The sequence below is a fragment of the Rhodamnia argentea genome, chromosome 2, assembly GCF_020921035.1.
Source record: "Rhodamnia argentea isolate NSW1041297 chromosome 2, ASM2092103v1, whole genome shotgun sequence".
NCBI classification, from domain to species: domain Eukaryota; kingdom Viridiplantae; phylum Streptophyta; class Magnoliopsida; order Myrtales; family Myrtaceae; genus Rhodamnia; species Rhodamnia argentea.
The window spans coordinates 24,775,074-24,798,331 of record NC_063151.1 but is presented as its reverse complement, the minus strand read 5'-3'; the positions used below and the strand labels follow the sequence as shown (position 1 = coordinate 24,798,331).

Genomic DNA, 23,258 nt, shown 5'->3' with positions numbered 1-23,258 from the left:
GGTGGTCTGTTTGAGTCATCTTCCAAAACTTGTTGAAAGAGCTGGTCTTTGCCCTTTTTTTTTGGTCTCGTCACGTGTAGCTTGCTTTTCTTGACTTCCGTGGGGAGTGCAATTTGAGAAGGGCGGGGGCTCTAACCGGTCCCCGTGCAATAAGATTCAGATTGGGAAAAGCAAGTTCGTGGAAAGTGGATGCAACTTCCAACTCAGCAGGAAATGCAAAGTCTTGTTCCTTCTCTTTGCCAAAGAGTGAAGACAAGTGGAGGAAATATCCTGATTTTCATGTCTGTAGTTTAGATAGGACAAGCACAAGAAGAGGAAGCTTCTGTAATAGGGAAAAGAAAAAGGTGTTTTGTAGGCATTTTATGGATTAGCTCAGGAACCTTGTTATTGGATGATAGAAACCACTGAATAAGCTGGAGCAATTGCTCAGCGTATATATAAGATCCCAAGCATGGTTGAAAACGATCTCTCTATTCGGTTTTACTCTTTAAGGAGATTTATGTGTTAGATTGTTACCTTTGAAGGAGATCTTTTCTATCCGAGAAGGAAAGCACAAATCCACGAGCTGCACAATCAGATGGCGCGTGGTCATTGAGAACAACAATTACCGCGCAATACACAGCCCGAATGACAAAATTGAGAATGGAAACAGCTAAGCACTGCAAATTTTCCCCAGAGGTCAATCGAACTTGTTTTTTTTGGATGAGGACAAGTCAGCAATTAGTATAGAGACATCCACATACCTCCACAGAGTCCAACATGTTCAATAATTGCTGAATACGAGTCATCTCAATTAGGGATCGCGCGGCAATAAGTCATACCAGACGAGCACAAGAGAGTGATACAACAGCTAGTGGTCCCTAGTGACAATGATTTTACACAACCGACCTGCCTGGTCATCAGACAAAATTACAATGGCTGGAAATCCCCCTTAAATTACTCGAGGGGGGAAGATGATTCGCCCTTCGCTCTTGGCAGTATCAGACCACTTGTTTCACTGGTTTTTTTTCCGTCCTCAGCATTTCTGTCATCTTTTTCACGAGCTTCTGCGAACGTGATGCACTCATGAAATCTGAAGCAACTAACAAGATGGTCGTTAGTCAATCCAGCAACCTGCATGAATGAGTAGACAACTGTGGGGCTGACACTCCGGAACCCTCTCTTGATCAATTCTTTGCTTATGAACTCCGCCTTTGAAGTTTTCGCAGGCACCTGACGTGAATACTTAAAGTGGCTGACAAGTGGGTTGTGGTTTACAAAGTTCCATATATACTTGTCAAAGGATCCGAACTCTTCGATTACCTGTAATATCAATTAAGAAGCAAAAACTTAGACAAAAAAGAAAAATAAAAAGAACAAAAGGTTCCGCAGTTAAGCTTGAAATATTCAAAGCATAGTCATATAATTCTTGCGAATCTTTCTCTTGCTTGGAGTAATAACTTGCTGCTTGAAGTTTCATGAAGGAACTTTCAACGCGAAAGAAGGTTGTATTACGGGAAGACTCTTTCTCAGGGAGGCCACAAAGTCAAAGAATATGTCTCCCCGTTACTAGAGATTTGAACGTTGCAGACAGTGTGCTATTTGGAACATACGAAAAGGATGAAATGACTACAGAACAAGGAGAAAGGGTCACCACCTGGCACATCTGACGTGCATTTTCAATGATAGCTCGCAGCTTTGGCTCCGATAATAATGAAATGGCAGGGCTTCCTGGTGCTGTTACCTTTTTCTCATTTAGTTTTGACACGGAGACTGGATCAAAGTCCAAGAAGACTTCCCTGATAACAAGCATAGGAGCCATGAAGTCAGCCAATGCTAATAGTATTCTTGACACGGTCTGTCCTCATTTGTAAAAAGCTAAAGCAGTGTAAACTCGATAACTACTCATTCAATAATGAAACCACCAGGCCCAATAGATATTAGATTGAATTGGCCTTTACCTAAAAATATGCCTTTTGGTAAGAATGGCTGGCCATGTCAGTTCAGCTAAAGCACCTGATAAGCAGAGCAATTCAAATAATCTCCTGCAAGACATCAGGAATGGTCAGAAACCATAGAAAGAGTCCAGAGATTTAATTTTTGAAGTGTAGTAACAGAATAGGCTCGTAATTAGTTTAGACACCTGTCGTCATGAACTGGGAAACCCCATTCCTCATCATGAAAAGCAGCATAATTAAGATCTACTCAACACATGAAAAAGAGTAGATATGGTCAGACTTCCAGATATGTGAAGGACAGAAATAAGGGCGCATTGAAAGAACATCAAGGACGTATAGCTGCCTGTTCACAAAATACAAGAAAACCCGCCTCTTATACGTGGATATACTTCATAACTGCATAAGCATATGCATCGACATTCTGGCACGAGTTCATGGTCAAAGAAATGAAAAGTCAAAAGGTGATGTGAAAGAGTCTCCCATTGATTGGCATGGTCAAGCCCTTAATATGCATGTACTCTAGCACTTCATTATGAATTGTAGCTTAAAAAGTGCGCTGAACACTTTCACTCGCCCACCCAGTCAACCAATGCAACATCCTTCTTTATCCCATCCATAATCAGCTGATCGTAAAAAGCAATGTTTTAGCAAGTCAGCCCTCTAATGATACATTTAACACGCCAATGTCCACAGTAAGCATGTAGCGAATTACTTACAACTACAAGCCACCATAAAATTCCATCACCGAGCTTACACAGTTGGGAAAAGGGATTTGAAGACAACAAGTACTTATAGGGTTCGATTTTGAGATTAGGCCTAGAGTATAGTCAAATTCCTACTCAGGCCCCATGCACATGAACGATTTTCTTTAATTGGTTTCAAAATGGTCTTTTCCAAAAACCGCTTTTGTTGAGCTCCTTTCTCAGCAGCAGAGAATTAATAGAAGGGATTGGAATTCCCAGAAGGACAGAATCTTGGAGAATTTAAAGGAGGAAAATACTAGGATCATAATGGCCCTTCTAAATGGGAGAAACTTAACTACAACACTAAATTTTGCTTATGCGATAGAGTGATGAAATAATCGAGAGCAAATTACAAAGTGAACAAATAACACGAAAAAAATTTGTTGAAGAAATCCTTTTAGCAATTTGATGATTCTAAAATCTTGAGCGTTTAACAAGTAGTTCGAACGAAAGTAAAGATGAAAATTGCTAAAGAGAAGCAACAGAAGCAAAAATAAACAATCACACAAGTCCTACCAATGTAAGTAAGTCATACCTGTGCCAAATGTGGTGTCAAAGTAATTGACAGACTAATGGGCAATCAATGTTGGCTGGGAAATTACCTTAGATAAGTAATTTTGTCCAAACTGGTGATTCAGGTTAACTGCACTTGGTCTAAAGACCAGATTGTGCGGGATTTCCAGGGAAATTTGTATGGATCCAATGGTCTAATGATTCAAATTTCATCTTTCGGTTCTGGAGCTTTATATATATATAGAAACACCTTCATTGCTTCTTTGAACTTTAAATTTGAGTATCGTAATCGTCAAGTGTTGTATTTGAATTTATTGGGTCTGTTTGTCCGTTTGTGAACAAACAAGCATGAGAGAGAGAGGGAGGGAGGTAGGGAGAGATCTACATTTGAAGAGGAATTTGGTCATGGGAACAACAACAGAAGGAAGAGTCTACTATGGGTATTTGGAGAAGAAAGCTGTTTTGCAAGCTAGAAACAAAGGCAGTCTGTACAGTCTATTAAATAGTGGAACGCAGCCTACTTAGACTGATAAAACTGTCCATTCTCTTAATTGAATTGCGACTAAACTTGGCCCAATATTTTTCTAAAAGCTGGAAGAAAGGGTGAAGCAGACCTCTACAAACATTGACACAAGCTTCTCTAGACCTATACTGTGTATTTGTTCCGTCGTAGTTGCTAATTTCTCTCAATTGGAGAAAAACAGTTTTCGGAGAACTCTTATATTTTCCTTCAAGCAAGATACATATCTTGGTTGCAAAAATCACTATTTCTCAGGCCAAACATCCTCAAGTTCATCCAAGTGTCAATTGACCTTGAATTGTGGCTGCTCTTGAAGATGATTGGTTGTGGCTGCTCTCAAAGATAAAGATTGGTGTCTAAAAAACAAACGACTTGGAATGACAAATGGTGGTAGTCTCAGTGTCAGAGTAAAAAGGCTTCCTTTTTTTTTTTTAAAAGACTAACAACAAGAAGAAAGATAAAGCTAGGGTTTGGCTCTGATTCCATGTAAATATCAATGGTTACATTCTTACTCAACAACTTAATGAAAGAGCACATAAGATTGCTGTATTTGTAGAGCATGAGAATCACTAACAAAACCCTAATTTCCTTATTTGTGATCACATACCAACTAATATCCTTAGATATACTTCAACAAATTCTATATCTCCATATTACCGCTAAATGTGCAACAAGCTTCCATCCACCCTTTCGGATGTACACCAGAACAAGTGACAAATAATGCGCAAGTTATTCCAAAAAGGACATCATGTACCAGAAACTTCGTCCAACTTAAGTTGTGATCCAAGGACCATTAAACTCTATCCACCCGCATCTGTCATATGGAAATGTAGAGTTCTAGTAGATCTACTGATGCCTGATTCATGGAGTAAGTTGACAAAATCTTATTGAAGCGGGTGATCATCTAAGATTCTCACAATAGCTTGTGTTAAACATATTCCGTTGGAAATACAATGAAAACTAGTGTTATCTTCTACTTATTATAGTCTTGAAAGTTGGACATACTCCCTCTCCTTGCAATATAAGAACATCTAAAGTGGATGTGAAGGGCCGATAATTTTTATGGGCATGTCATTTTTGTACTTTACTCTGTGTCAACTCATCATAGCAGAGAGCTGCCTTCCACAGTAGCATAAAAATGACACAGGCTGATCTCCTCCGCTACATCATCACACAGAACAGGTGCAATCATAACTCCTTCCACAGTATTAGTGAAAAGACAACAAAAGACAATGACTCCTAATGCTGTTCAGCAACCGATTTACAGAAGTTATCCAGTTGACCTTTCAGTCACTTAAATCCCACATCGTTGCCCACATTTGACAAGGCATGCAAGTATAAGTCATTCAAAGCCCTGATGAGGGTGATTACTTCAGGCTCCCAACAAACAACTTCACTCAAAGGAAGCAGCTGAGGCCTGGTGATTAAGGGTGATATATCCTGCTTTTCATAGTTACCACTACAATTCTGAAGCATAAAAATTGTTAGCACTTGGATAATTCTCTAAAAATGAAGCAAAAACAGAAATGACGCTAATAATTTCTTCATATGGAGAGCCGTATTTGTCTATGTAGATACTACATTAAGTGTGTCCTCATTGTGATCCTTAATTTTAGCTCTATTCAGGCAAACAATTAGGAAAAACATGCCCATAATCTGCTCATCTTTTGACCCAGCGAAAATTCATTTTCCTGAAAATCCTCCTATGCCTAATTTGTAACTCAAGGTAATCATAAGTGACTCTGTTTCCTGGTAGGGCTGGACTACATTTTGAATCCTAACACGTGAGACGTGGAAGAACTAATTGTGGGTCCAACAAATAGTTTGCCATTAATGGACTTCATAAAGTTGTTACTCGAAGCTAACAGTTAAAGTTTTAGATCAATGTCATCCCTCGTCTTGGAATCCTATATTAATTATAACACCTTTTGTAATTGAAGATGCATAGAACATCTTTTTCTTCAAGAAAAAAGAACCGTCCAACTTGGCATAACTGTGCTTGCACACAACCGCGCAACATAGCAGAAAGGAAAGTAACTCCCCTAGTTGTGTACAACGCCTCAAATGTACTAATTCATTTATGTTTTCTTAAGTTAAAGGTTATGCCATAGTGATATTAATTACATAAACATTTGACTAATGCAAACTTGATTCCACCTTGAGATCTCCTAAGCATAAAAAGACCATGCATAATCTTCACACATATAAGTAAAAGTTGTCAATTGCAGACCACAATTATTTCTCAGTACCTTGTAAAGATGTCAATCATACCTGTATTTGGCGTGACCCAACTACATCTTTTCTTGACCTCTACAGCATCCAGGGATTCAACTAACCCGCCATCATCACCAACCTTTTCAACCGTGTCTGCCTCTGTACTATCAGGTCGGTCTGCCTTCATGCTACATTTCTTCTTCCTCACCATGACACTTGTCCTCCTCCCTGTGTCCATCCTGCTTGATGTCCGACTCTGTGACGAATCAGACGATGAAGCATCAGACGAACATGAAGCACTCCTTGCCAATTTTGGCCCCATCACCATCTCTTGGTGCTGCAGAAGTGCAGCAGCGCCTGACTTCTGCGAGACCGGTGGAGTGGAAAGTCCCTTCTTGTCCTTAGGCTCTGATTTCTGTGGCAGCTTATCAGGTTTCTTGCTGGGCTTCGAGGTAGGTTTCAAAGTGTTGGCGTTGGCCATTGGAGCATTGTTTGCAGCTGGTCTCAGTACTGGTCGAATTTCTGGCTCTATGACATTCGTCGAACGCACGCGGGGAGGGCATGACATTGCAAAACTCTCCCTCCCTCCCTCCCTCTCTCTCTCTCTCTCTCTCTCCACAGTTAATTTGCAGAATATATTCAGATCAACTTCAAGCACATTTTAGCAATTCGATGCTAAAAAACTTGAATCAATCCTCAATTGATTACTTACCGACACTGACTTATCACCCAAACTTGCCCCCCCGATTCCCGCTCGTACGGACAGTGAACCAGCGACCTTAGGGCAGGGACAAGGCTAATTGCTCCAAACCGAGGCGGACAAGAAGAATGCGAAAAGAGACGCTCAAAGCTCGTCGCTGAGAGCTGAAAGGAAGAGTTCAGGACCTAACGTTCAAGCGAAAGAGGCAAAATCGAGCTGCATTCGGAGGAAGTGGCGAATGGTGCCGGAGCTGAGCTATGTCGCGAGCGGTGGAGGTTCGCCAAAAGCTCCGGGGATGGTGAAAATCACGTGCTTCGCTTTTTCCTGGTGGTGCCGATTGGAGAGGGAAAGTGAGGGAAAATGGAGAGAAAATCGTGGGAAGTCAGTGAGAGAAGAAGAGCGAGCCTTCTTCGTGAACGTGAACTTGAGTTGAGTGGATCTTTGCGCGAGAAAGCAACGTATCAGTCAGAGGGGAGCGAGAGAGAGAGAGAGAGAGAGAGAGAGAGAGGAGGGGGGGGGGGGAGAGCCAATAAAAGCGTGCCACGTCACAAACATTTGAGGGGATCTGGTTTGAACTTCGGAATGCTTGGTCCGACCCGGTCGAATTCGGGTCTAGACGAAACCCCGCGGCGAAACAAACTTGGGGGCCCCACTTATCCAGCCATCTTCCACACGTTGAAATCCCAACGTCTACTTGGGCGAAACCCAACTGCAGAACAGCAGAGTTCTGATAAAACTTCAAAGCTTGATCATGGCTGCTGCGACTTCTCTGTTCCCGAATTCTCTCTCACCATTCTTAACAAACCCAAGCCCAGTCTCACCATCCCCTCATCTCACCAAGCCCTCCTTTCCCACCCACTTCGAGCAGCCTCCGTTGTGCACAAGAAAGCAGAGCCCCGCACAACCGACTCATGCCAAGAAGAAGAACCCATGGCTCGACCCTTTCGACGACGGCGAGGACCCGGACATCGAATACGGGTCGCTGTTCGCGGACGGCAAGCAGGAAGAGGACCCTAGGCCGCCCGACAACCCGGACAGTCCGTACGGGTTCCTCAAGTTCCCGATGGGATACAACGTGGAGATCGCGGGCCTGGCGCTGAAGGTGAGGGGGGATGTGAGGAGGTGCTGCTGCGTGATCTCCGGCGGCGTGTACGAGAATCTGCTCTTCTTTCCGGCCATACAGTTGATCAAAGACAGGTACCCGGGGGTCCAGGTGGATGTCGTTGCGTCGGCGAGGGGGAAGCAGACTTATGAGCTGAACAAGAATGTGAGGTGGGCTGATGCATATGACCCCGACCAAGACTTCCCCGAGCCTGCCGAGTACATCGACATGATCGGCTTGCTTAAGGTCAAGATCATAACTTCATTTGCCTCTTTAACCCTCGTCCAGCAAACAGATAACGAACTGGTGGTCGGAATGTGGTGCATTGTCTGTACTTTCCTCCTGAGCTGGTGTCTCCAGATATGTTGACTGATAAATTCGTCGGTCGCAACTCGATGAGCATGACACGATTCGTAGAAAAAAAAAGTCGGTGTATTGCAGTGATAAATGGAAGCTGTTTACATGTAAAACACAGGTTTCTTAGCTGCAATTGTTTTGCAAGAACTGAATGCTCATCCAACTCTTATAATGTTTCCCTCTGCACTTGCAGAGTAGGTATTACGACATGGTTTTGTCGACTAAACTGGCAGGGCTTGGGCATGCGGCGTTCTTGTTCATGACGTCTGCCCGCGATCGAGTCAGCTACATTTATCCCAATGTGAATGCCGCAGGAGCGGGACTACTTCTATCCGAGACTTTCACGGCAGAAAGCGCCAATCTTTCAGAAGGTGGATACAACATGTGAGACTCTCAATTAAGCTGTTCTTCTTTTCGCATTCGCACCGTGATAAGGTGGAACAACCCTGTGAAAAAAAGAACCATTGACGGGGCATTTTGTAACTTTAGGTATCAACAAATGGTGGATTGGTTGGGAAGACCCTTCCGCAGTGTGCCGAGACATCCTGTTCCACCGCTAAAGGTTTCTATCTCGAAGAAGCTGAAGGAGGTTGTAGAAGGAAAGGTCAAGAACGCCGGAGCAGAGAAGGGGAAGTATATCGTGATTCATGGACTAGAATCAGATTCAAAGGCTTCAATGCAGTCCGAAGGGGACACCGACAGCTTGCTGCCGCTCACAGTTTGGGCTGAAATTGCCGAGGGTATAAGGTAATCACGTAGCTTTTCTTTCGAAATGAATGAATCATGATGCTTTCTAGGACTAAAACTAAGGTATGATCGAGAATCTACCTGAAGCTGCGGGGTCAGTCAGTTCTGCTGACTATCCCTGTTAACCAGAATGTGACTTCTGTACTTGAAGATAATATGAACTGAAAATTTCGTCGAGAGTCGAACCCAGTTATCATCTAGCTTAGTAGAAAGTTAAAAATCAAGCCCCTCGATACATAGTGTTAGATGGCCATCGAACTTCCTCTGGCAAGAGGAACTTTTATGAAACAGGGTATATGAAAAAGAGACATTGTTTGACACGATTACTTTGATGTAAAATCGAAACAGAGGGGTGAGGCCGATATTCGTCATTCCACATGAAAAGGAAAGGGAAAATGTGGAGGAGATCATTGGAGAAGATGCGAGCATTGTCTTTATAACTACGCCGGGTCAGGTACGTGCTTTCCGATTTTGTTCTGTTGCGAAACAGGTCAATGCTTTAGCATCAGGCGTAGCTATGGAGATTCTTAAAGGAACTCCAGTTCTCATCTCCAATGAATTTTCCTTGAACGACATCTTGAGACCTCTTCAGCTTCCTTTCGCTTGCTTGCTGCAATGATTGACAATAGAACATCTAGTTCACTAAGTTCATATGGGTACCAGTTTTATCTCTTCTCTGCCATATGTCCCACAAAATGTGTCAAACAGAATGGCTGCAAAATAGCATCCTCGTGTGAAGAAGGAAACTTAACTTCCCTTCTTTGATTCATTCTCCTTCAGCTGGCTGCGCTAATCAATGACTCAGTTGGGGTGATAGCAACGAATACGGCTGCCATCCAACTAGCCAATGCACGTGAAAAACCGAGGTAAATTTATACGTGAATGGCTCATCTCCTTTCGAGTTTAAAGTGCACTCCTATCCTTGCAGTGCTTTTCTTTCTAATACCAGCTGATTAACAGTAAATCACTTACAATTAGTCGCAGCAGATTTCTGACTTATATCACGAGTGCTCATTTGCAGCATTGCCCTGTTTTCCTCTGAAGAGAAGGCGAGAATATTTATTCCAAATCCAGAAGAGACGAAATGTACTGTTGTTTGCTCCAAAACTGGAAAGCTTGTTGATATTGATGTTGAAGCTGTGAAAAAGCCTATGCAGATTTTTTATGTCTCCCTAGCTCTAGCCTAGAAGTGATGATTCGCCTTTTTGGGTCCTCTGTATTCATAACATTCCAATTTTGTACATGTGTATTCGATTGAAATGATGGAAGCTCAATTGTTGTATCAAGTGGCCTCATCTAAATAGGGAGGACACCAGTAACTTTTACAGACTATCACCTGTCCCTCCATGCCAGTTGCATTTGGGTCGTTATAGATGAGCATTCCCAACATGGAAATTGGTTATGCACTTTAAATTCAGATGAGGAACATGGGTAGAGGAATAAAAATGACACTGAGGTAACCTAGTCACTTAGCATCTGCAGATTATAAACATGGCATTTCCACGACAAAATAAAAAAGATTAAACTGCAGGAAAAGTGCAAGACAATATACAAACTCCAGGCCGCAAGTGTGATGCTCATGTAACGATCTTTGGCTACATACCGTGTTGTGAGCAGCATTAGCCAACCAATGAATGCTCAAGGCCTTGTGGTGTTTATATTTGTATTTTAGAAGTTAAAAAGCCGAAGCATTCTAACCATGAAGCTAAATATCCTGTTGTCAGAATGGTTAAAGAATTATTCAGATTTCCAAAGAAGGACAAATAACATGATGTCCAACTCCAGCAGGAGGAAAAAGAATGATTCTGAATGAAACTATCACTAAACTATATGGAAGGAAATAGGACTAAGGGGTATCCCGAAGCATCCATAGCAGTTATGCAGGATGACTCCAAAGTTGCCGGTTAGAATCAGAATCATGGACGGTTATGAGATTGACTTCGCGCGAGTAGCTGGATCTTCCATCGACTCTAGATGTATCATAAACGCATAGCCTAGCACCCACAAGGCAATGTATTGAAATGGTACCCAAGCTAAACATCCAACGAGGCTCATGATGCTTCCAACGTACTGAGGATCTTTTATGTATCCGAAAGGAAATTCAGTCACCCATGGAATGTTCTTCCCAAACCGCACGCCATAGTAGGTCCCGGATTCACCAAGCAACTGATAAACCCTGCAGAACATTTACTTTTAGAACCAAAAAACTACGTTCTTGTAGAACATGCAGCTCTATGGAAAGACAGTCAATGGCATGCTTTAGAAAAAGTGTGTTTTGGCAGAAGAAGGTAACAACCGAGCAAAAATAAATCGCAGCTACATTCTCACACTAAACCTAGAATATATGCTTACTCCTCTCTCCTCAGACTGTTACTCTAATTCTGATTCCAATTTGATTATAATTCTGCATTTCTACTTTTCCTCCAATGTTGTATGTTTTAGCTCGTAAGCAAACAGAAACTAAGAACATTCATACACTGGTATTTCCTTTTTAAAGAAATAGGCTTTGCAAACTTAGAAGGCTCTCGGCATTCTATAAGAATCCTTCCATAGAGTCACGGTGATTGAGCAGACCGAAGAAAAACAATCATCTTTCAGATTATTACACTACCTCTAAGAATGCACATGCTCCTGATTTCACAAAAAGTTGACAAATCTCCATATGGACAATCCCAAGATACATTTACAAGCTAACCCTTAAATAGAGCGAGGACAGCATCTCTGCGCTCCATGGATGGAGAAAGGAGAACATCTTTGAACTTACTACCGTTCAAAACTTCTTTTCAGTCAACAAACTGTGTCTGCTAGTCCTTTCATCACCAAATATGAAGTTGTCAGAAATAGAAAAGAAACAGAATGAACAAACGAAAAAAGAGGTGTTCGACAGCATAACAGCTTGACAGGTCTCTTCAGCCTAATTCTCCATGCAATCAGTTACGTATCCTTCCATATTCAACCTTACTCATTTGATGAAGACAACCCAAATGAACCACATACAAAAACAATTGCCAACAGAGTAACATAACTCCTCTATAGCAACCCACAAAATCCAAAAGCTTTATGCCCAAATCTAGCAAATTCCCTATCAGTGTCCCCAGAATACAGAACAATAGACAAACAAACATATACCCCCATAACCCTGCAACGTCCATAACCATCAAACATAAGTCAAGTAACTACATCAAACAAATGGGCAAATCTTTTTTGTTTTGTTTTTTTCGTTTTTTTTTTTTTTTTGGTGTGGGGGGGTGTTTGGGGATACCTGAAGTTGAGGAACTGGCCGAAGAGGAAGAGGGGCCAGAAGTAGAGCGGGGGAGGCCAAGACACGGAAGAGATAGAAAAGAGAGAGAGGATCTGAATCAGCTTCAAGCAGTGAGAGACCAGAGCCATCACTTTGCTTGGATCACGCCCTCTCCCACACAGATCCACCCATGCCTGTGGCCTCCTCCATAACCAGTAGTAGAACGGGAATGGCACCATCACACCTATCCCCGCCACTATCCCCATCTCTCTCCTCTCTCTCTCTCTGCTGGTTTTCTGTGTTCCGGGTCTGGCTGTCTGCTCTGCTATGGAGGTGAACATTGAAACGGGGCCTTACATTGGTCCCAAAATCCTAGGACTGCATGGGCCATACATTGGTCATGGCCCATACAGTCTCAGATCACCTCGAGTCATCAGTCATGGGACAACCTTTGTGGATCGAACAAAATCATTACTTTCCCCACGATATCATTTCTACACGCATCTCTGTGGCCCTTTCTATTTCTTTAGTGAAAGACAGGTGATGACTTGGAGCCCTTTGTAGGTGGTCAACACCCAATTGTGATTCCTTGGTCCCGAAATCTGACTTGTCGAATGATTTAGAAAATGTTATCCTAAAAGTGATGACTTATATCACTTACAAAAATGAACCAAACGAAAAATATATTGGCCGCTCACAAAAATATTTAAACATAAATTATTATTGATAATGAAGATACATTTCATATATTATTTATTTTAAGAGATACAAGCCATCATTTTTAAAATGATATTTTCTAAAATTTTTTATTTTTCACAAAATAAATGGAGTTTCAATATCTCAAAATCACCCAAAATTTTTTTATGAGTGTGATTCGTGCATCGCAATGTCTACAACTCAAGATATATATAGCATTTGCGACAGGCCTTACTAGATATACATCTAATAACTCGGCATTTTGCATGTTGGTCGAAGTTCGAGCTGAAAGGATCAATTCTTTAATTCATTACGCCAAAGTAAAAATAGTTACCCAGAAAATGATATTTACGTCATACCTGTATGAAACTTCGGACAATTTGTAGAGGCCCGAAAATTGATTAGTCATGCTAAACAAAAAGTATTGGCAAATTAGGGGAGTGACATATCATTGTGAAACTCAACAAAACGTTATTACTTATTCAGTCTGTGTACACTGTAATGCATGATGATTCCAGAAATTTCAAGTCTACCCAAAATAATAAAGAAGAAGAAGAAGAAGAAGAAATGGGATAATGCTCACTTGTTCATGGATCCCATGTGTTGGTAAAATAAAAACTATTGATCGTACAGTTCATGTCTATCCACATACCATTAAGTACGCAATTGTCTCACCGAGTTCACTTTTCCTCTTGCCCAAAATCCAGAATCGTCACCGGATTGTCGACTAAAACCCTAGAATCTCTTTGCTGCATGCGGCCATCGATTCTTGTACACTTCATATTTATACGCTTACCCATGCAGAAATAGTCTGTTAAAAAAAACAAAAAGAATGTAGAACGGAAGAAGTTTCTATTGATTGTCAACATATGTATTGCGATGTGGAACGTTGTGAACCGAGACGAACCAAATCAGAATGTAAAGAAAAAGCTTTGGCTATTTCAATTCGCGGATCATAAATACGAACGTCGTACCGTATTAAATTTTTGTTATGTTTGTATGCGAACGATATTCCATAACCCATATAGCCTATCGACAAGAGAGTCCTTATTAACATGCAAATGGTCGTCCACCCATTATAAGTGAACTTAGGGCATGTTGATATGTCCTTATCAAGGGAAAAAAAAACTCGATTCTCGACATTTTCATCACACTTAAATTCTCCCGACAAGTTAAAAGATGGATTATCATTCTAGATTTCAACATTGCATTCTAACAAATTCCCGATACTTCATGATAAATTAAAGTTAGAACTGCCAGTAGCATGAAATAAAGCCAAGTGTATGTGTGTGTATATATATTGAGGGTGTGAAAACCATCAATTCTACCCAATTTTGTCATATCCCTCTTGATGATTACAGCTGCGGAAATTGTTTATTGATCTTATGAGGCAATAATTGCGACCATATGTTTTGGTCAATCATCGACCCAAGAAAGTACACGCATGCCACATGCGTTAGGCGGCTACGTGCACAATGCTCGAGCTCAGAAAAATCCCCAATTAAATCGAAGAACTATTTAAAATTGCACACGTTTCGATAATTTGTTGCGTAGAGTAATAAGGCGTGAAAGTACATAGAAATTGTATTTTACCAGTCCCTACTTGGGTTCGCAAATCTCGAAAGCAAACATCCACCGGATCCTTCCTCTCTTTACACTTCACTACTTCCTTGCCACTTGACCCCATCTACTTGGTGGCTGGCTAGGTCAAACACTTACTAAAATTTTTACAGGGTTATTTGTTGACCAAAAGTACAGATGAGAGAGAGAGAGAGAGAGAGAGAGAGAGAGAGAGAGGGTTTTGGTATATCAAGTCAATCATAGGTTGATGAGTAGATACTAGTAGATGAAATTGCAGAGTTAGCCTGTGGTGTCCATTATAAAATGAGTTTGTCTGACACGTACTTTTCTTTTTGCCGACATCTAGATCTTTCTTATATGTTGAGGATGCATCCTTTGGGCAAACTTCAGTCGATATAGTAGATCATCGGGCGCCGGATATGATTGGCGTGAAAAATGTCGAGACAATGCTATGACCCAATATTAAGAATGGTGCGCCGTCATCTACTGGCCGAGAGGTTTTGGCATCGGCATTCTCCAGGTATGTTCACAAGATGACATCGATTTTGTCCGATGCGAGCTCATCAATAGCACCAAAATCCAGGTAAGTACAATTTGGATATCGCATAAATGAAGTGAGCATACTCGCAATCACCTTGGCTAAGAAAATTACGAAGCTAGCGAGGATCTGTTATTTTCGCATGTTCCTTGCACTATAAAGCTCGTGCGCGCGTTGTCGAGCCACATGAAATGCACTTGCACGAGCTTTGCTTAGCAATTTATTTTTTATGGTCACTTTGGCAAATCTTTAATTTGTGAAGCACATATGATCTATGTAATTATCAGTTCTATTTCACACTTTAGCAAATCTATAAGTTCTGTAAGTATATTGTTTATGTTTACGCATATATTCTTGTAATATATGTCAATTATGTTTTGCATGCACATCTTTTATGTATTTTTCAATTGCATTTTTCACTTTAGTAGATCAATTATCAATATCACTTTAGCATTTCTATAACCCACTATCTTGTCAATTAGTCATTGAGGGAATCGCCCCTTGACATCCAATAAATGTTCATTATAAATACCCTCGTTTCTCATTCATTCAGAATGACGCTATCAATATACTTCGGCATTATCTTTACAATTATATAACAAGCTTTTCATACGAATTGTTCAACTCAATTAGGCTCCGTTTGTATCGTAAAAAACGAATAATTTAAAAATATTTTTCTAAAAATGGTCACTAATAGCTCTTGAAATAATTAATTAGTAAAAAATATATTAATTACCAATAATAACTTATATCTAAAAAATTTCGTGGAACGTGATTTTTTTTTTCGTTCATCCATTTTTGTAAATGATATAAGCAATCAATTTTTTTTAAAAATATTTTTTAAATAGATAGATATGTTTAGTACGAATAGTGAATAAACTATATCATCTATTTATTGATGAACGCATGCGCCGAACAAAATGCATCGTGCATCATTCAATTTGGTGGCCAACAATTAACTCATGATGTAAGCACTCAAAATCCCATTCAATAGTCTTTTTCTCCCATACGTGGTCCCACTCCCCTCGCGACACGTGGCTCGAGAGAGGATACTCGCGCTCTAGAAGGTATTGACACGTCATCATTTCCCCTCTGTAACGGGTATAAATAGAAGGAAGGGAAGTGGGGTTGATCCTGAGAAGTGAGGAATTAGAGGACATGCACTTTGCCCGTGCACTAGAAAAGAGCCTCATAAATTCGCTAGAGCTTTTTGCACATCACCACCACCATCATCATCTATGTCGTTACCATTGGCTAGCTAGGGCAAGGTAGAGATGTCCCAGAAGATAGCGGCCGAGGATTTTCCAAAGGCATGGTCGGGTCCGATCGCCGAGAAGCCACCGCCGGCGGTGGCGGTGGCAGTGGTGGTGAGAGAGTACGAGGAAGGGAGAGACAAGGCGGGCGTGGAGAGAATGGAGATGCGGTGTGAAGTCACCGGACAGAGGTCCGGACCAGATAACAAGAACAAGATGAAGAAGAAGGAGGAGGAGGAGGAGAAGAAGGCATTTCTGGTGACGGACCTCTTGGGCGACCCGCTCTGTCGCGTCCGCAGCTTCCCATTGCATGTCATGCTGGTATCTCGTTCTCGTTCTCCCTCTCTCGCACGCCACGTTTCAAATCTATTTGTATTCATTTCATGAGTAGCTATAGAGACGATATCGCATGAGACAGGGTTTTGAATTTTTTATATGAAGTTCATTTTCGTGGAACTGTGCAGGTTGCGGAGTGGGGAGAGGGCGGAGAAATAGTTGGGGTGATCAGAGGGTGCATCAAAAGAGCGAAAATTACACGGAACGTCGCCAATCCATCATCATCAGATTATGTGAAGGTTGCAAATGTTCTGGGGCTCAGGGTCTCTCCTTCTCACAGGTTTTCTCCTCCTCCTCCTTCGTCTTCGATCACGATGATGATAGTCGGTTTTGGGGCATGCACGTGTGTCGTTTCGCTGCAGTGCTAAACAAGCGTATGTTTGCTTCTTTGATGCTGGAATCACGAGTCGAGGTCGATCGCGATGCGCAATGTGGACGCGGAGGGTCTCTCCATGCGCTCTTGGCTTCTGTGGTTCAGTTGCCTAGCTACTTATTCGAGTTCTTTTGATATCTCTTTATAGAGAAATATTCCTAGGGTCCAGATGCCACACACTTCACCTTTTCCACAGCGATTGCAATGCCAGTCGAGTCAACATTCGAATAAGAGAGAGTGTTCCTTATTCCCACCCAAAGATTAGATTCACCTGTAAAAGAGGACTATACATTGACGATATTATGGCTTTGGTGTTTTGCTCTTTTGAAGGAGGCATGGCATTGCCACAAGACTAGTCCAAGAGATAGAGAGATGGTGCAAGCGGCACGGCGCGGATTACGCCTACATGGCCACGGACGCCACCAACTCGCCCTCCCTCAAGCTCTTCACCGCCAAATGTGGCTTCATCAAGTACCGCACCCCGAACCTGCTGGTGCGACCCGTCCACGCCCACCGTGAGCCCCCGGTACCAGGCACCTCAATCATCCGGATCACCCCGAGGCTCGCCGAGTTGATGTATCGGCGTGTCCTCGCCGGCTCAGACTTCTTCCCGGAGGACATGGGCGAGATTGTCGCGCACGCCCTCAGCTTGGGCACGTTCGTGGCGATCCCCGAGGAGTCTGCCCGCGCGTGGGACCCAGAGTCGGGGGCGCTGCCGCCGTTGAGCTTCGCCGTGGCGAGCGTGTGGAACACCAAGGGGGTGTACAACCTCCAGGTGAAGGGCGCTTCTGGGTTCGTGCGCGCGTGCTGCGCCGGGAGCCGGATGCTGGATTCGTGCATGCCGTGGCTGAGGCTACCTTCGTTCCCCAACGTGTTCAACCGATTCGGGTTCTACTTTCTGTACGGTTTGTACATGACGGGAAAGCACGGGCCGAGCCTGATGAAGTCGCTCTGCGATTTCGCGCACAACATGGCGAGGGATGATGCCGGGTGCGGCGCGGTGGTTGCCGAGGTCGGGCCGGGAGACCCGGTGAAGGTGGCGATCCCTCATTGGAAGAGATTTTCGTGGTCGGAAGACGTATGGTGCATCAAGCTCCTTCGGGAGGGACTCGTCCAAAAATGTGGGGATTTGGATTGGGTTCACATGTCTAAGGGTCAATCCCCAGTACTCTTCGTTGACCCTCGAGATGTTTGACTTTCTAACTCTCTGTTTTTGTCTTTTTCCTGAATTGTCTTTTGACAAGAAAGCGTCCTGTATCATTGTAATCCGCGGCTGTCAGATTTCTATCTGATGTTACGTAAAATTTCCTTTGAATCATCGCAAGTCCTGAGAAATGTCGGCAATTTAGTGTGGCTGATCTTTTCTATGAGCTTTAAGGTGGCGAGGAAGAAATAACTTATACAAACACAGTAGTAAAAATTGGTCCAATCCGTCCTAATCCCATCATACAGATTTCGAGTTAGTTCTAAATTGTTTCAATTTTATTAATTCAATCCTAAATCTTAATATAAAGTTTCATTGTTGTCCTTTTGATCGATTTTTGCCCGAAATCACAGAAGCGGTGATGCATCACGTAGGACAGTTGGCTATAACTGGATTGGCACGCCAAGAATTATGCATGAAATTTGATAGGAAAAAATTACATCGAATTTCGTGTTAAAAATTTAAGATTAAATTAGTAAGATTGAAAAGTTTAAAACTAAAGTGATGTTGATGTGATAAATTTTGAGATCACTGGGGTAAATTTGTCCAAACCAAACTTGATGAACGCCCCCCATTACTCTCATCGGGAGGATGTTCTCAAGTTATATCACTTCAAAATTTTTCGGGCTGCGTCAGTGGATAACATCATTTTCCTCGGAACAATCATCAAGGGGACATCATTCGTTTTAGGCAAGACAAGTGACACGTTCACGTTGGCACATTCTCATCAAGCACGAAAAGCTACAGTCGAGCGTTCTTTTCTTCTTTCTTCTTTCTTTTTTCAGTTGAGCGTTCTTTCAAAACCCTCACATGTGCATCTTGAATTAGGAAATGCAAATCGATTTTTGTGTTTTCCGCGCCCCCCAATCGCTTACCGTATGTGCTACCGAATTTTGCGCGTAATTCATTTGACACGACGGTGCGCCTTACAAAAACTAATAACGTTTTATATTGAAAAGTGGGCACAACGTTTGCAAAATGACCCGCGAAGAAAAAACTTTTATTGAATGCGGGCGTCGATGCCGGTCCTTTCTATTTTGCTTTTACGTAAAGCCAAGCAAACGGCGGAAAATAGTTTTTTTTTTTAGATAATAGAAGGATGTTTCTAGAAATAAATTGTTTGTTTCAAAAGTGTGTCCGTACTAGCATGTTTGATTATTTTAAGGAATCCCCTCCATGCTATTCTCATCTTACTAAAGTGATGTCCAGAGATAATGCAGTTCCAAAACCAATCAAACCTTACTTTTTGAGGTCTGTCTAGAGACTTCATCAGTCACTTTGGGGTTTGAAAATGCCCAAAAGAATGTCCAATGAGGGGAGGGAACGTCCAATGGCAAAGTGAGGATGCCTCATTCAAATCAAAGGGAATGCGCCAGATCATGCAAGAAGCCCTTCCCTAGCTTGCTTTGTAGCCATCCTATTTGTAGAAAGTCGAGTGCATTGGCATCACAGAAAGTCGCGTTCTTATCAGGTTAGCTTGAAGCCCAATAAGCCAGCGAATATTTTCAAAATGGTCGCTTACTAAAAAAGATAAGTGAATAAAAAGACTTTTTCATTATCCACTAAAATATTATAAAGATATTTTTCATTGATTAATTATTCTCAACAATTCAAATGATTATTTTCAGGAAGATATTTTTTCGAAAAGTAAGAGGGAATTTAAGTTCACCAAAAGACTAGGGGGGGGCGAAAGAGCACGTGTGAGCAACTTGGGATTGTAGCCATCCAATACAATGCTCTAACAGTGACTCCACTGAATAAAGCTGGCCAATTCACATGTCACCTCTAAGTTGGATGCTGCCAATAGCCCTATGAATCCCCCAGAAAGATGAGGTCCTTTAGGAAAACATCAGCAGTCGAGCCGAGAAAGAATACTAAAGCTTGGTCCGAATTCCCATCCCACGCATATTAAATTTACAAAGGGAAGGAAAAGGGTCGCGCCCTTTCGGCCAAAGAGCCAAAACAGAGCCAATTAAACTAAGAAAACAGGGTTCGTGGAAATGGGGTATCAACAAACGAGAGTCTCTCTCTCAAGAACAGAGCCAGGTGGCAACTTTATGTACTTTGCAAGTAACAGGTGTCAGAAATTCCTAAGCTTTGTCTCTCTCTCTCTCTCTCCCCCATGGATGATGCTTAGGACCACAAGAGCATTATGAGGCAGGCATGAAAGATTTTTTGCTTCAATCAAAGTTAAATCAGGCCAAAGACACCACCGTTTTTCAGGGGGAGTTGCACATGCACCCTCCGGTAAAACCATTGGCCAGTTTACTTGCTTTTGGATAAGGTAGGAACCTCCTGTGTTATTTGACTGAACATGTTCTGTTTTGTCTTATGCTGATGAACATATCTTCTTTGACTGGATCTGTTTTTCCTCTTTGTGCTAGGAAAAGGACAACTTCTGTCCCTGAAAATGCCTAACATCCTCTCTAGATACACGAAGAACATTTGGCTCCGCATGTTCTATTCAATACTGGCATGAAAAGCGGTATTCCTAAAATATATATATCAAAACCAAGTCACGATGATATGAGTCGACCCATTCTTCTTGCGCCAAAGATCTTACTATTTTCGAAGGAACTTGAGTGACATATCTTTTCCATTTTCATTCGGGAGTCCTTACTTATTTCCGCACGCCTTTGAAACCCTGAGAAATGGACAAATTCGTTATCTCTTCTTAGGAACAGAGTGAACACAGCACAATAATGGCTATTACAGCAGCTTATGCATAGATAGGGATAGATATGTGATTCAAGTGAAATGCAAAATCAGTCCGCGAAGTGGTGCGGAGAGCTCGCGTACTTTCACATGGTTGTATCTTATTTAGGTGCCAACAAGTCCCTTTTGTCACATTAGTTCTTAAACTAATGCGTGTCGCATCTCTTGTATAAGCCAATCCTGTGAATGTGGGATCATGAGACTCTGCACCCCCTAATGCTGGAGGTAGATTTTGATACTCCTCTTGATGCTCTTAAACGCAAAGACCAAAGCACTCTGAGGACAACCTCCTTAGTTTACTGTAAAAAACCAGAGCCACCAATATCATGGCCATCAAATATAATTGAAAACCAAGCCAAAAGGATGAGGAAGGCCTCTGGCTTTTGTCAAAATCACCCTAGCCATCGGTTCAAAGTTTTATTCCAATCCATGGGATAAATCTCCAGTCTTGATACGTCCCAACCATTCCAAGATCTGCAAATTCGATTGCCATAGTCTCTTTGGGGGTCCAACAAACACAACACTAGATAAACTCAACAACTCTATGCCTCTATGCATGCATCGACTCTTCACCTTCGAAATATATGCGATTTTGTTCAATATATCAGATGCTTTACTAACAAAGTAGCCGCAGCACCAAGACAATCCTTCGCTTTGATTCTGTACCATTCTCTGGTCCATAGCATGCCTTGGATTGAATCAGCAGGTTTGATGGCAGAAAGCTCACGAAGGATCCATCGTTGCTGACTACAACACGTGTCGCACCATTGCTGATCCCAGCACATAATCAGGGACCCAAAAAAGAACTAATCTAGCTCAATTACTTTAAATTGGTTCTAGTAACTTCAAAAAGTTAGAAACTTGTTTCGGAATATTGATCATATGTAAAGAGATTAGCTAATCTATCAACATAATGATTGTCAATTACAGGTAGTTGTGTCTTGAAACGACAGCGAGGGCTTTTGCTCGGGGAAGGTTTTCCTGTAATCGATAGTACAACGACTGACTCCTCCCTTTCCAGATTGACAAGTAGACCTTTGCTAAGCGGGTCCATACCGACAGAGCTGCTAAAATGGAAAAAGAATATCCATTACCAGGTTTTGTAGACGAAATAAGGGAACCCCGGACTTGCCCAACATAGCATCTTCGTTAAACTTATTGAGCTAATCGGAGCACCGGGAAGTCTTCAAAGTCTTGCTCAAAGTTATGGAACAAGAACAATAATGCACTCGAGGTTGATCTTTCAAGATGGAAACTGGAAGTTGTGCCCTGGGTGCATGATGGTGTCAAGCTGCTGAGGTTATAAAGTAGAATCAGATTTCACATTGTAGAAGCTTTCGCAAAACTTGAGAATCTCGAGAACAAGTCTTCCAGAAGTACATGAGGGTTTCCTTGTTCAACCTAAAATGAACAATGAGGTACACAGATTAGGCCAAATCGAAAATCAGAGGACTTAGACAACTAATAATGCCGTTCTGAGATAAATACTTTGAAATACTCTAATGCGGAACAAACTGTTGAAGAATAGTAATTGAGTTTCTTCCGAAATCATTTACAAGAATAAGTACATCTAAAGAATGTCTCCTATCAGGATATGGGGAGAAACGAGAACCATACCAGTGTCCCATTGTCGAGAACAAGGATGTTGTCCATATCTAGCACTGTCGAAATACGGTGGGCAATGGTGATCACAGTCACGCTTCGGCATTCACTAGATATCGTGTTCTGTAGTATTGAAGCTGTTCGGGCATCTACGCTTGCTGTACACTCATCCAAACAGAGCACCTGAAAAGTTTTAGATTCAGCATACTTGCACTGGCAGAAAGAGAAACAGAAAAGGAGACACAGAGAAAGTATCGAGTGCTAAGAACCTTTGAAGACTTCAGAAGCGCGCGTGCAAGACAAAGAAGTTGCCTTTGCCCGACAGAAAATGTTACGCCAGATTCCTTCACGTGAAGATTGAGCCCACCCGCTGCTTCCACTTCCTCTTTCATATGGCACTTCTCCAGCGCATTCCATATTTTTAGGTCATCAATGAACCGGTATGGATCCATATTATCCCTATAAATATCACAAAAAAGAAGGCAGCATTAGATATCAAATTGCAGGGCCTCAATGTGAGTAACTGAGTTTTAAGGAAGCACGAATAGCGCTGTTGATTGCAGCAAATAGAATAGAAAGCAGGATTGCTAACATATCAACACCTCAAAGATCCTTCGAATAAGAATGGACTCTGAGGAACAATGGCGAAGCAGGACCGAAGATCTCTAGCATAAATGTGGTCTATATCAATGTGATCCACCAAAATACGGCCACCACAGAGGCCATTGAGGCGGAAGAGGGCATTCAAGATGCTGGATTTTCCAGCACCGGTTCTTCCAACAATGCCAACCTGAATGATGGTACATCAGATTAGGCATGTATTACAAGAGACACTCATCTATTGTATAAATTGACCAGATTATAGTAATCTTTAGGCATAACAACA

The 23,258-nt window shown here is 42.0% G+C and overlaps 5 protein-coding genes across 8 annotated transcripts in view; 2 read left to right on the top strand and 3 right to left on the bottom strand.

The window, feature by feature from the left end:
• Positions 1–763: 763 nt before the first annotated feature.
• On the bottom strand, positions 764–7,107 carry LOC115752754. Of its 2 annotated transcripts, XM_048274973.1 has the most exons (6): positions 6,640–7,107; positions 5,985–6,524; positions 2,123–2,180; positions 1,941–2,024; positions 1,637–1,778; positions 764–1,302 (listed from the first exon to the last, which is right to left on the bottom strand). In XM_048274973.1, the coding sequence occupies exons 2-6, from the start codon at positions 6,493–6,495 to the stop codon at positions 937–939; spliced, it is 1,161 nt and encodes a 386-aa protein (XP_048130930.1). In that variant the 5' UTR covers positions 6,496–6,524; positions 6,640–7,107; the 3' UTR covers positions 764–936. The 2 variants fall into 2 exon arrangements, with proteins under 2 accessions (XP_048130930.1, XP_030546959.1); XM_030691099.2 differs by having other exon boundaries at positions 5,985–7,107.
• Positions 7,108–7,163: 56 nt separating this feature from the next.
• On the top strand, positions 7,164–10,134 carry LOC115752752 (photosynthetic NDH subunit of subcomplex B 1, chloroplastic). Of its 2 annotated transcripts, XM_030691097.2 has the most exons (6): positions 7,166–7,975; positions 8,280–8,470; positions 8,576–8,833; positions 9,182–9,287; positions 9,614–9,699; positions 9,855–10,134. In XM_030691097.2, exons 1-6 carry the CDS (start codon positions 7,379–7,381, stop codon positions 10,018–10,020), a joined length of 1,404 nt encoding a protein of 467 aa, XP_030546957.1. In that variant the 5' UTR covers positions 7,166–7,378; the 3' UTR covers positions 10,021–10,134. The 2 variants fall into 2 exon arrangements, with proteins under 2 accessions (XP_048129680.1, XP_030546957.1); XM_048273723.1 differs by lacking the exons at positions 9,614–9,699; positions 9,855–10,134 and adding an exon at positions 9,348–9,593 and having other exon boundaries at positions 7,164–7,975; positions 9,182–9,293.
• A 334-nt stretch (positions 10,135–10,468) lies between these two features.
• Positions 10,469–23,258, bottom strand: part of LOC115752759 (phosphatidyl-N-methylethanolamine N-methyltransferase) — a 14,972-nt gene continuing 2,182 nt past the window's right edge. The window contains exons 2-3 of the mRNA XM_030691104.2: positions 12,096–12,362; positions 10,469–11,009 (exon numbers count right to left, since the gene is read on the bottom strand). Coding sequence (XP_030546964.1) covers positions 10,760–11,009; positions 12,096–12,340 — 495 coding nt within the window. The 5' untranslated portion in view covers positions 12,341–12,362 and the 3' untranslated portion in view covers positions 10,469–10,759. The remainder of the gene's footprint in view (positions 11,010–12,095; positions 12,363–23,258) is intronic.
• LOC115752706 (probable N-acetyltransferase HLS1) lies at positions 16,075–18,092 on the top strand. Its single transcript, XM_030691007.2, has 3 exons — positions 16,075–16,463; positions 16,607–16,758; positions 17,182–18,092. The coding sequence occupies exons 1-3, from the start codon at positions 16,164–16,166 to the stop codon at positions 18,044–18,046; spliced, it is 1,317 nt and encodes a 438-aa protein (XP_030546867.1). The 5' UTR covers positions 16,075–16,163; the 3' UTR covers positions 18,047–18,092.
• Positions 21,243–23,258, bottom strand: part of LOC115752747 (ABC transporter C family member 13) — a 26,269-nt gene continuing 24,253 nt past the window's right edge. For both annotated transcript variants that reach the window (XM_030691081.2, XM_048273722.1), the window contains 4 exons: positions 22,975–23,162; positions 22,642–22,831; positions 22,388–22,555; positions 21,243–22,171 (listed from right to left, as the gene is read on the bottom strand). In XM_030691081.2, the coding sequence (XP_030546941.1) occupies positions 22,091–22,171; positions 22,388–22,555; positions 22,642–22,831; positions 22,975–23,162 (627 nt within the window). In that variant the 3' untranslated portion in view covers positions 21,243–22,090. The remainder of the gene's footprint in view (positions 22,172–22,387; positions 22,556–22,641; positions 22,832–22,974; positions 23,163–23,258) is intronic.

What these genes read in the sequence shown, in the direction of transcription:
- LOC115752706 (XM_030691007.2), top strand. Translation starts at nt 16,164, where the DNA reads ATGTCCCAGAAGATAGCGGCCGAGGATTTTCCAAAGGCATGGTCGGGT. An exon ending in TCCCATTGCATGTCATGCTG is followed by an intron (nt 16,464 to 16,606) that starts GTATCTCGTTCT and finishes GGAACTGTGCAG; the next exon opens with GTTGCGGAGTGGGGAGAGGG. An exon ending in AGGGTCTCTCCTTCTCACAG is followed by an intron (nt 16,759 to 17,181) that starts GTTTTCTCCTCC and finishes GCTCTTTTGAAG; the next exon opens with GAGGCATGGCATTGCCACAA.
- LOC115752752 (XM_030691097.2), top strand. Translation starts at nt 7,379, where the DNA reads ATGGCTGCTGCGACTTCTCTGTTCCCGAATTCTCTCTCACCATTCTTA. An exon ending in ACATGATCGGCTTGCTTAAG is followed by an intron (nt 7,976 to 8,279) that starts GTCAAGATCATA and finishes CTGCACTTGCAG; the next exon opens with AGTAGGTATTACGACATGGT. An exon ending in GAAATTGCCGAGGGTATAAG is followed by an intron (nt 8,834 to 9,181) that starts GTAATCACGTAG and finishes AAATCGAAACAG; the next exon opens with AGGGGTGAGGCCGATATTCG.
- LOC115752754 (XM_030691099.2), bottom strand. Translation starts at nt 6,495, where the DNA reads ATGTCATGCCCTCCCCGCGTGCGTTCGACGAATGTCATAGAGCCAGAA. An exon ending in TTCCCAGTTCATGACGACAG is followed by an intron (nt 2,025 to 2,122) that starts GTGTCTAAACTA and finishes GATGTCTTGCAG; the next exon opens with GAGATTATTTGAATTGCTCT. An exon ending in ATGCACGTCAGATGTGCCAG is followed by an intron (nt 1,303 to 1,636) that starts GTGGTGACCCTT and finishes TTGATATTACAG; the next exon opens with GTAATCGAAGAGTTCGGATC.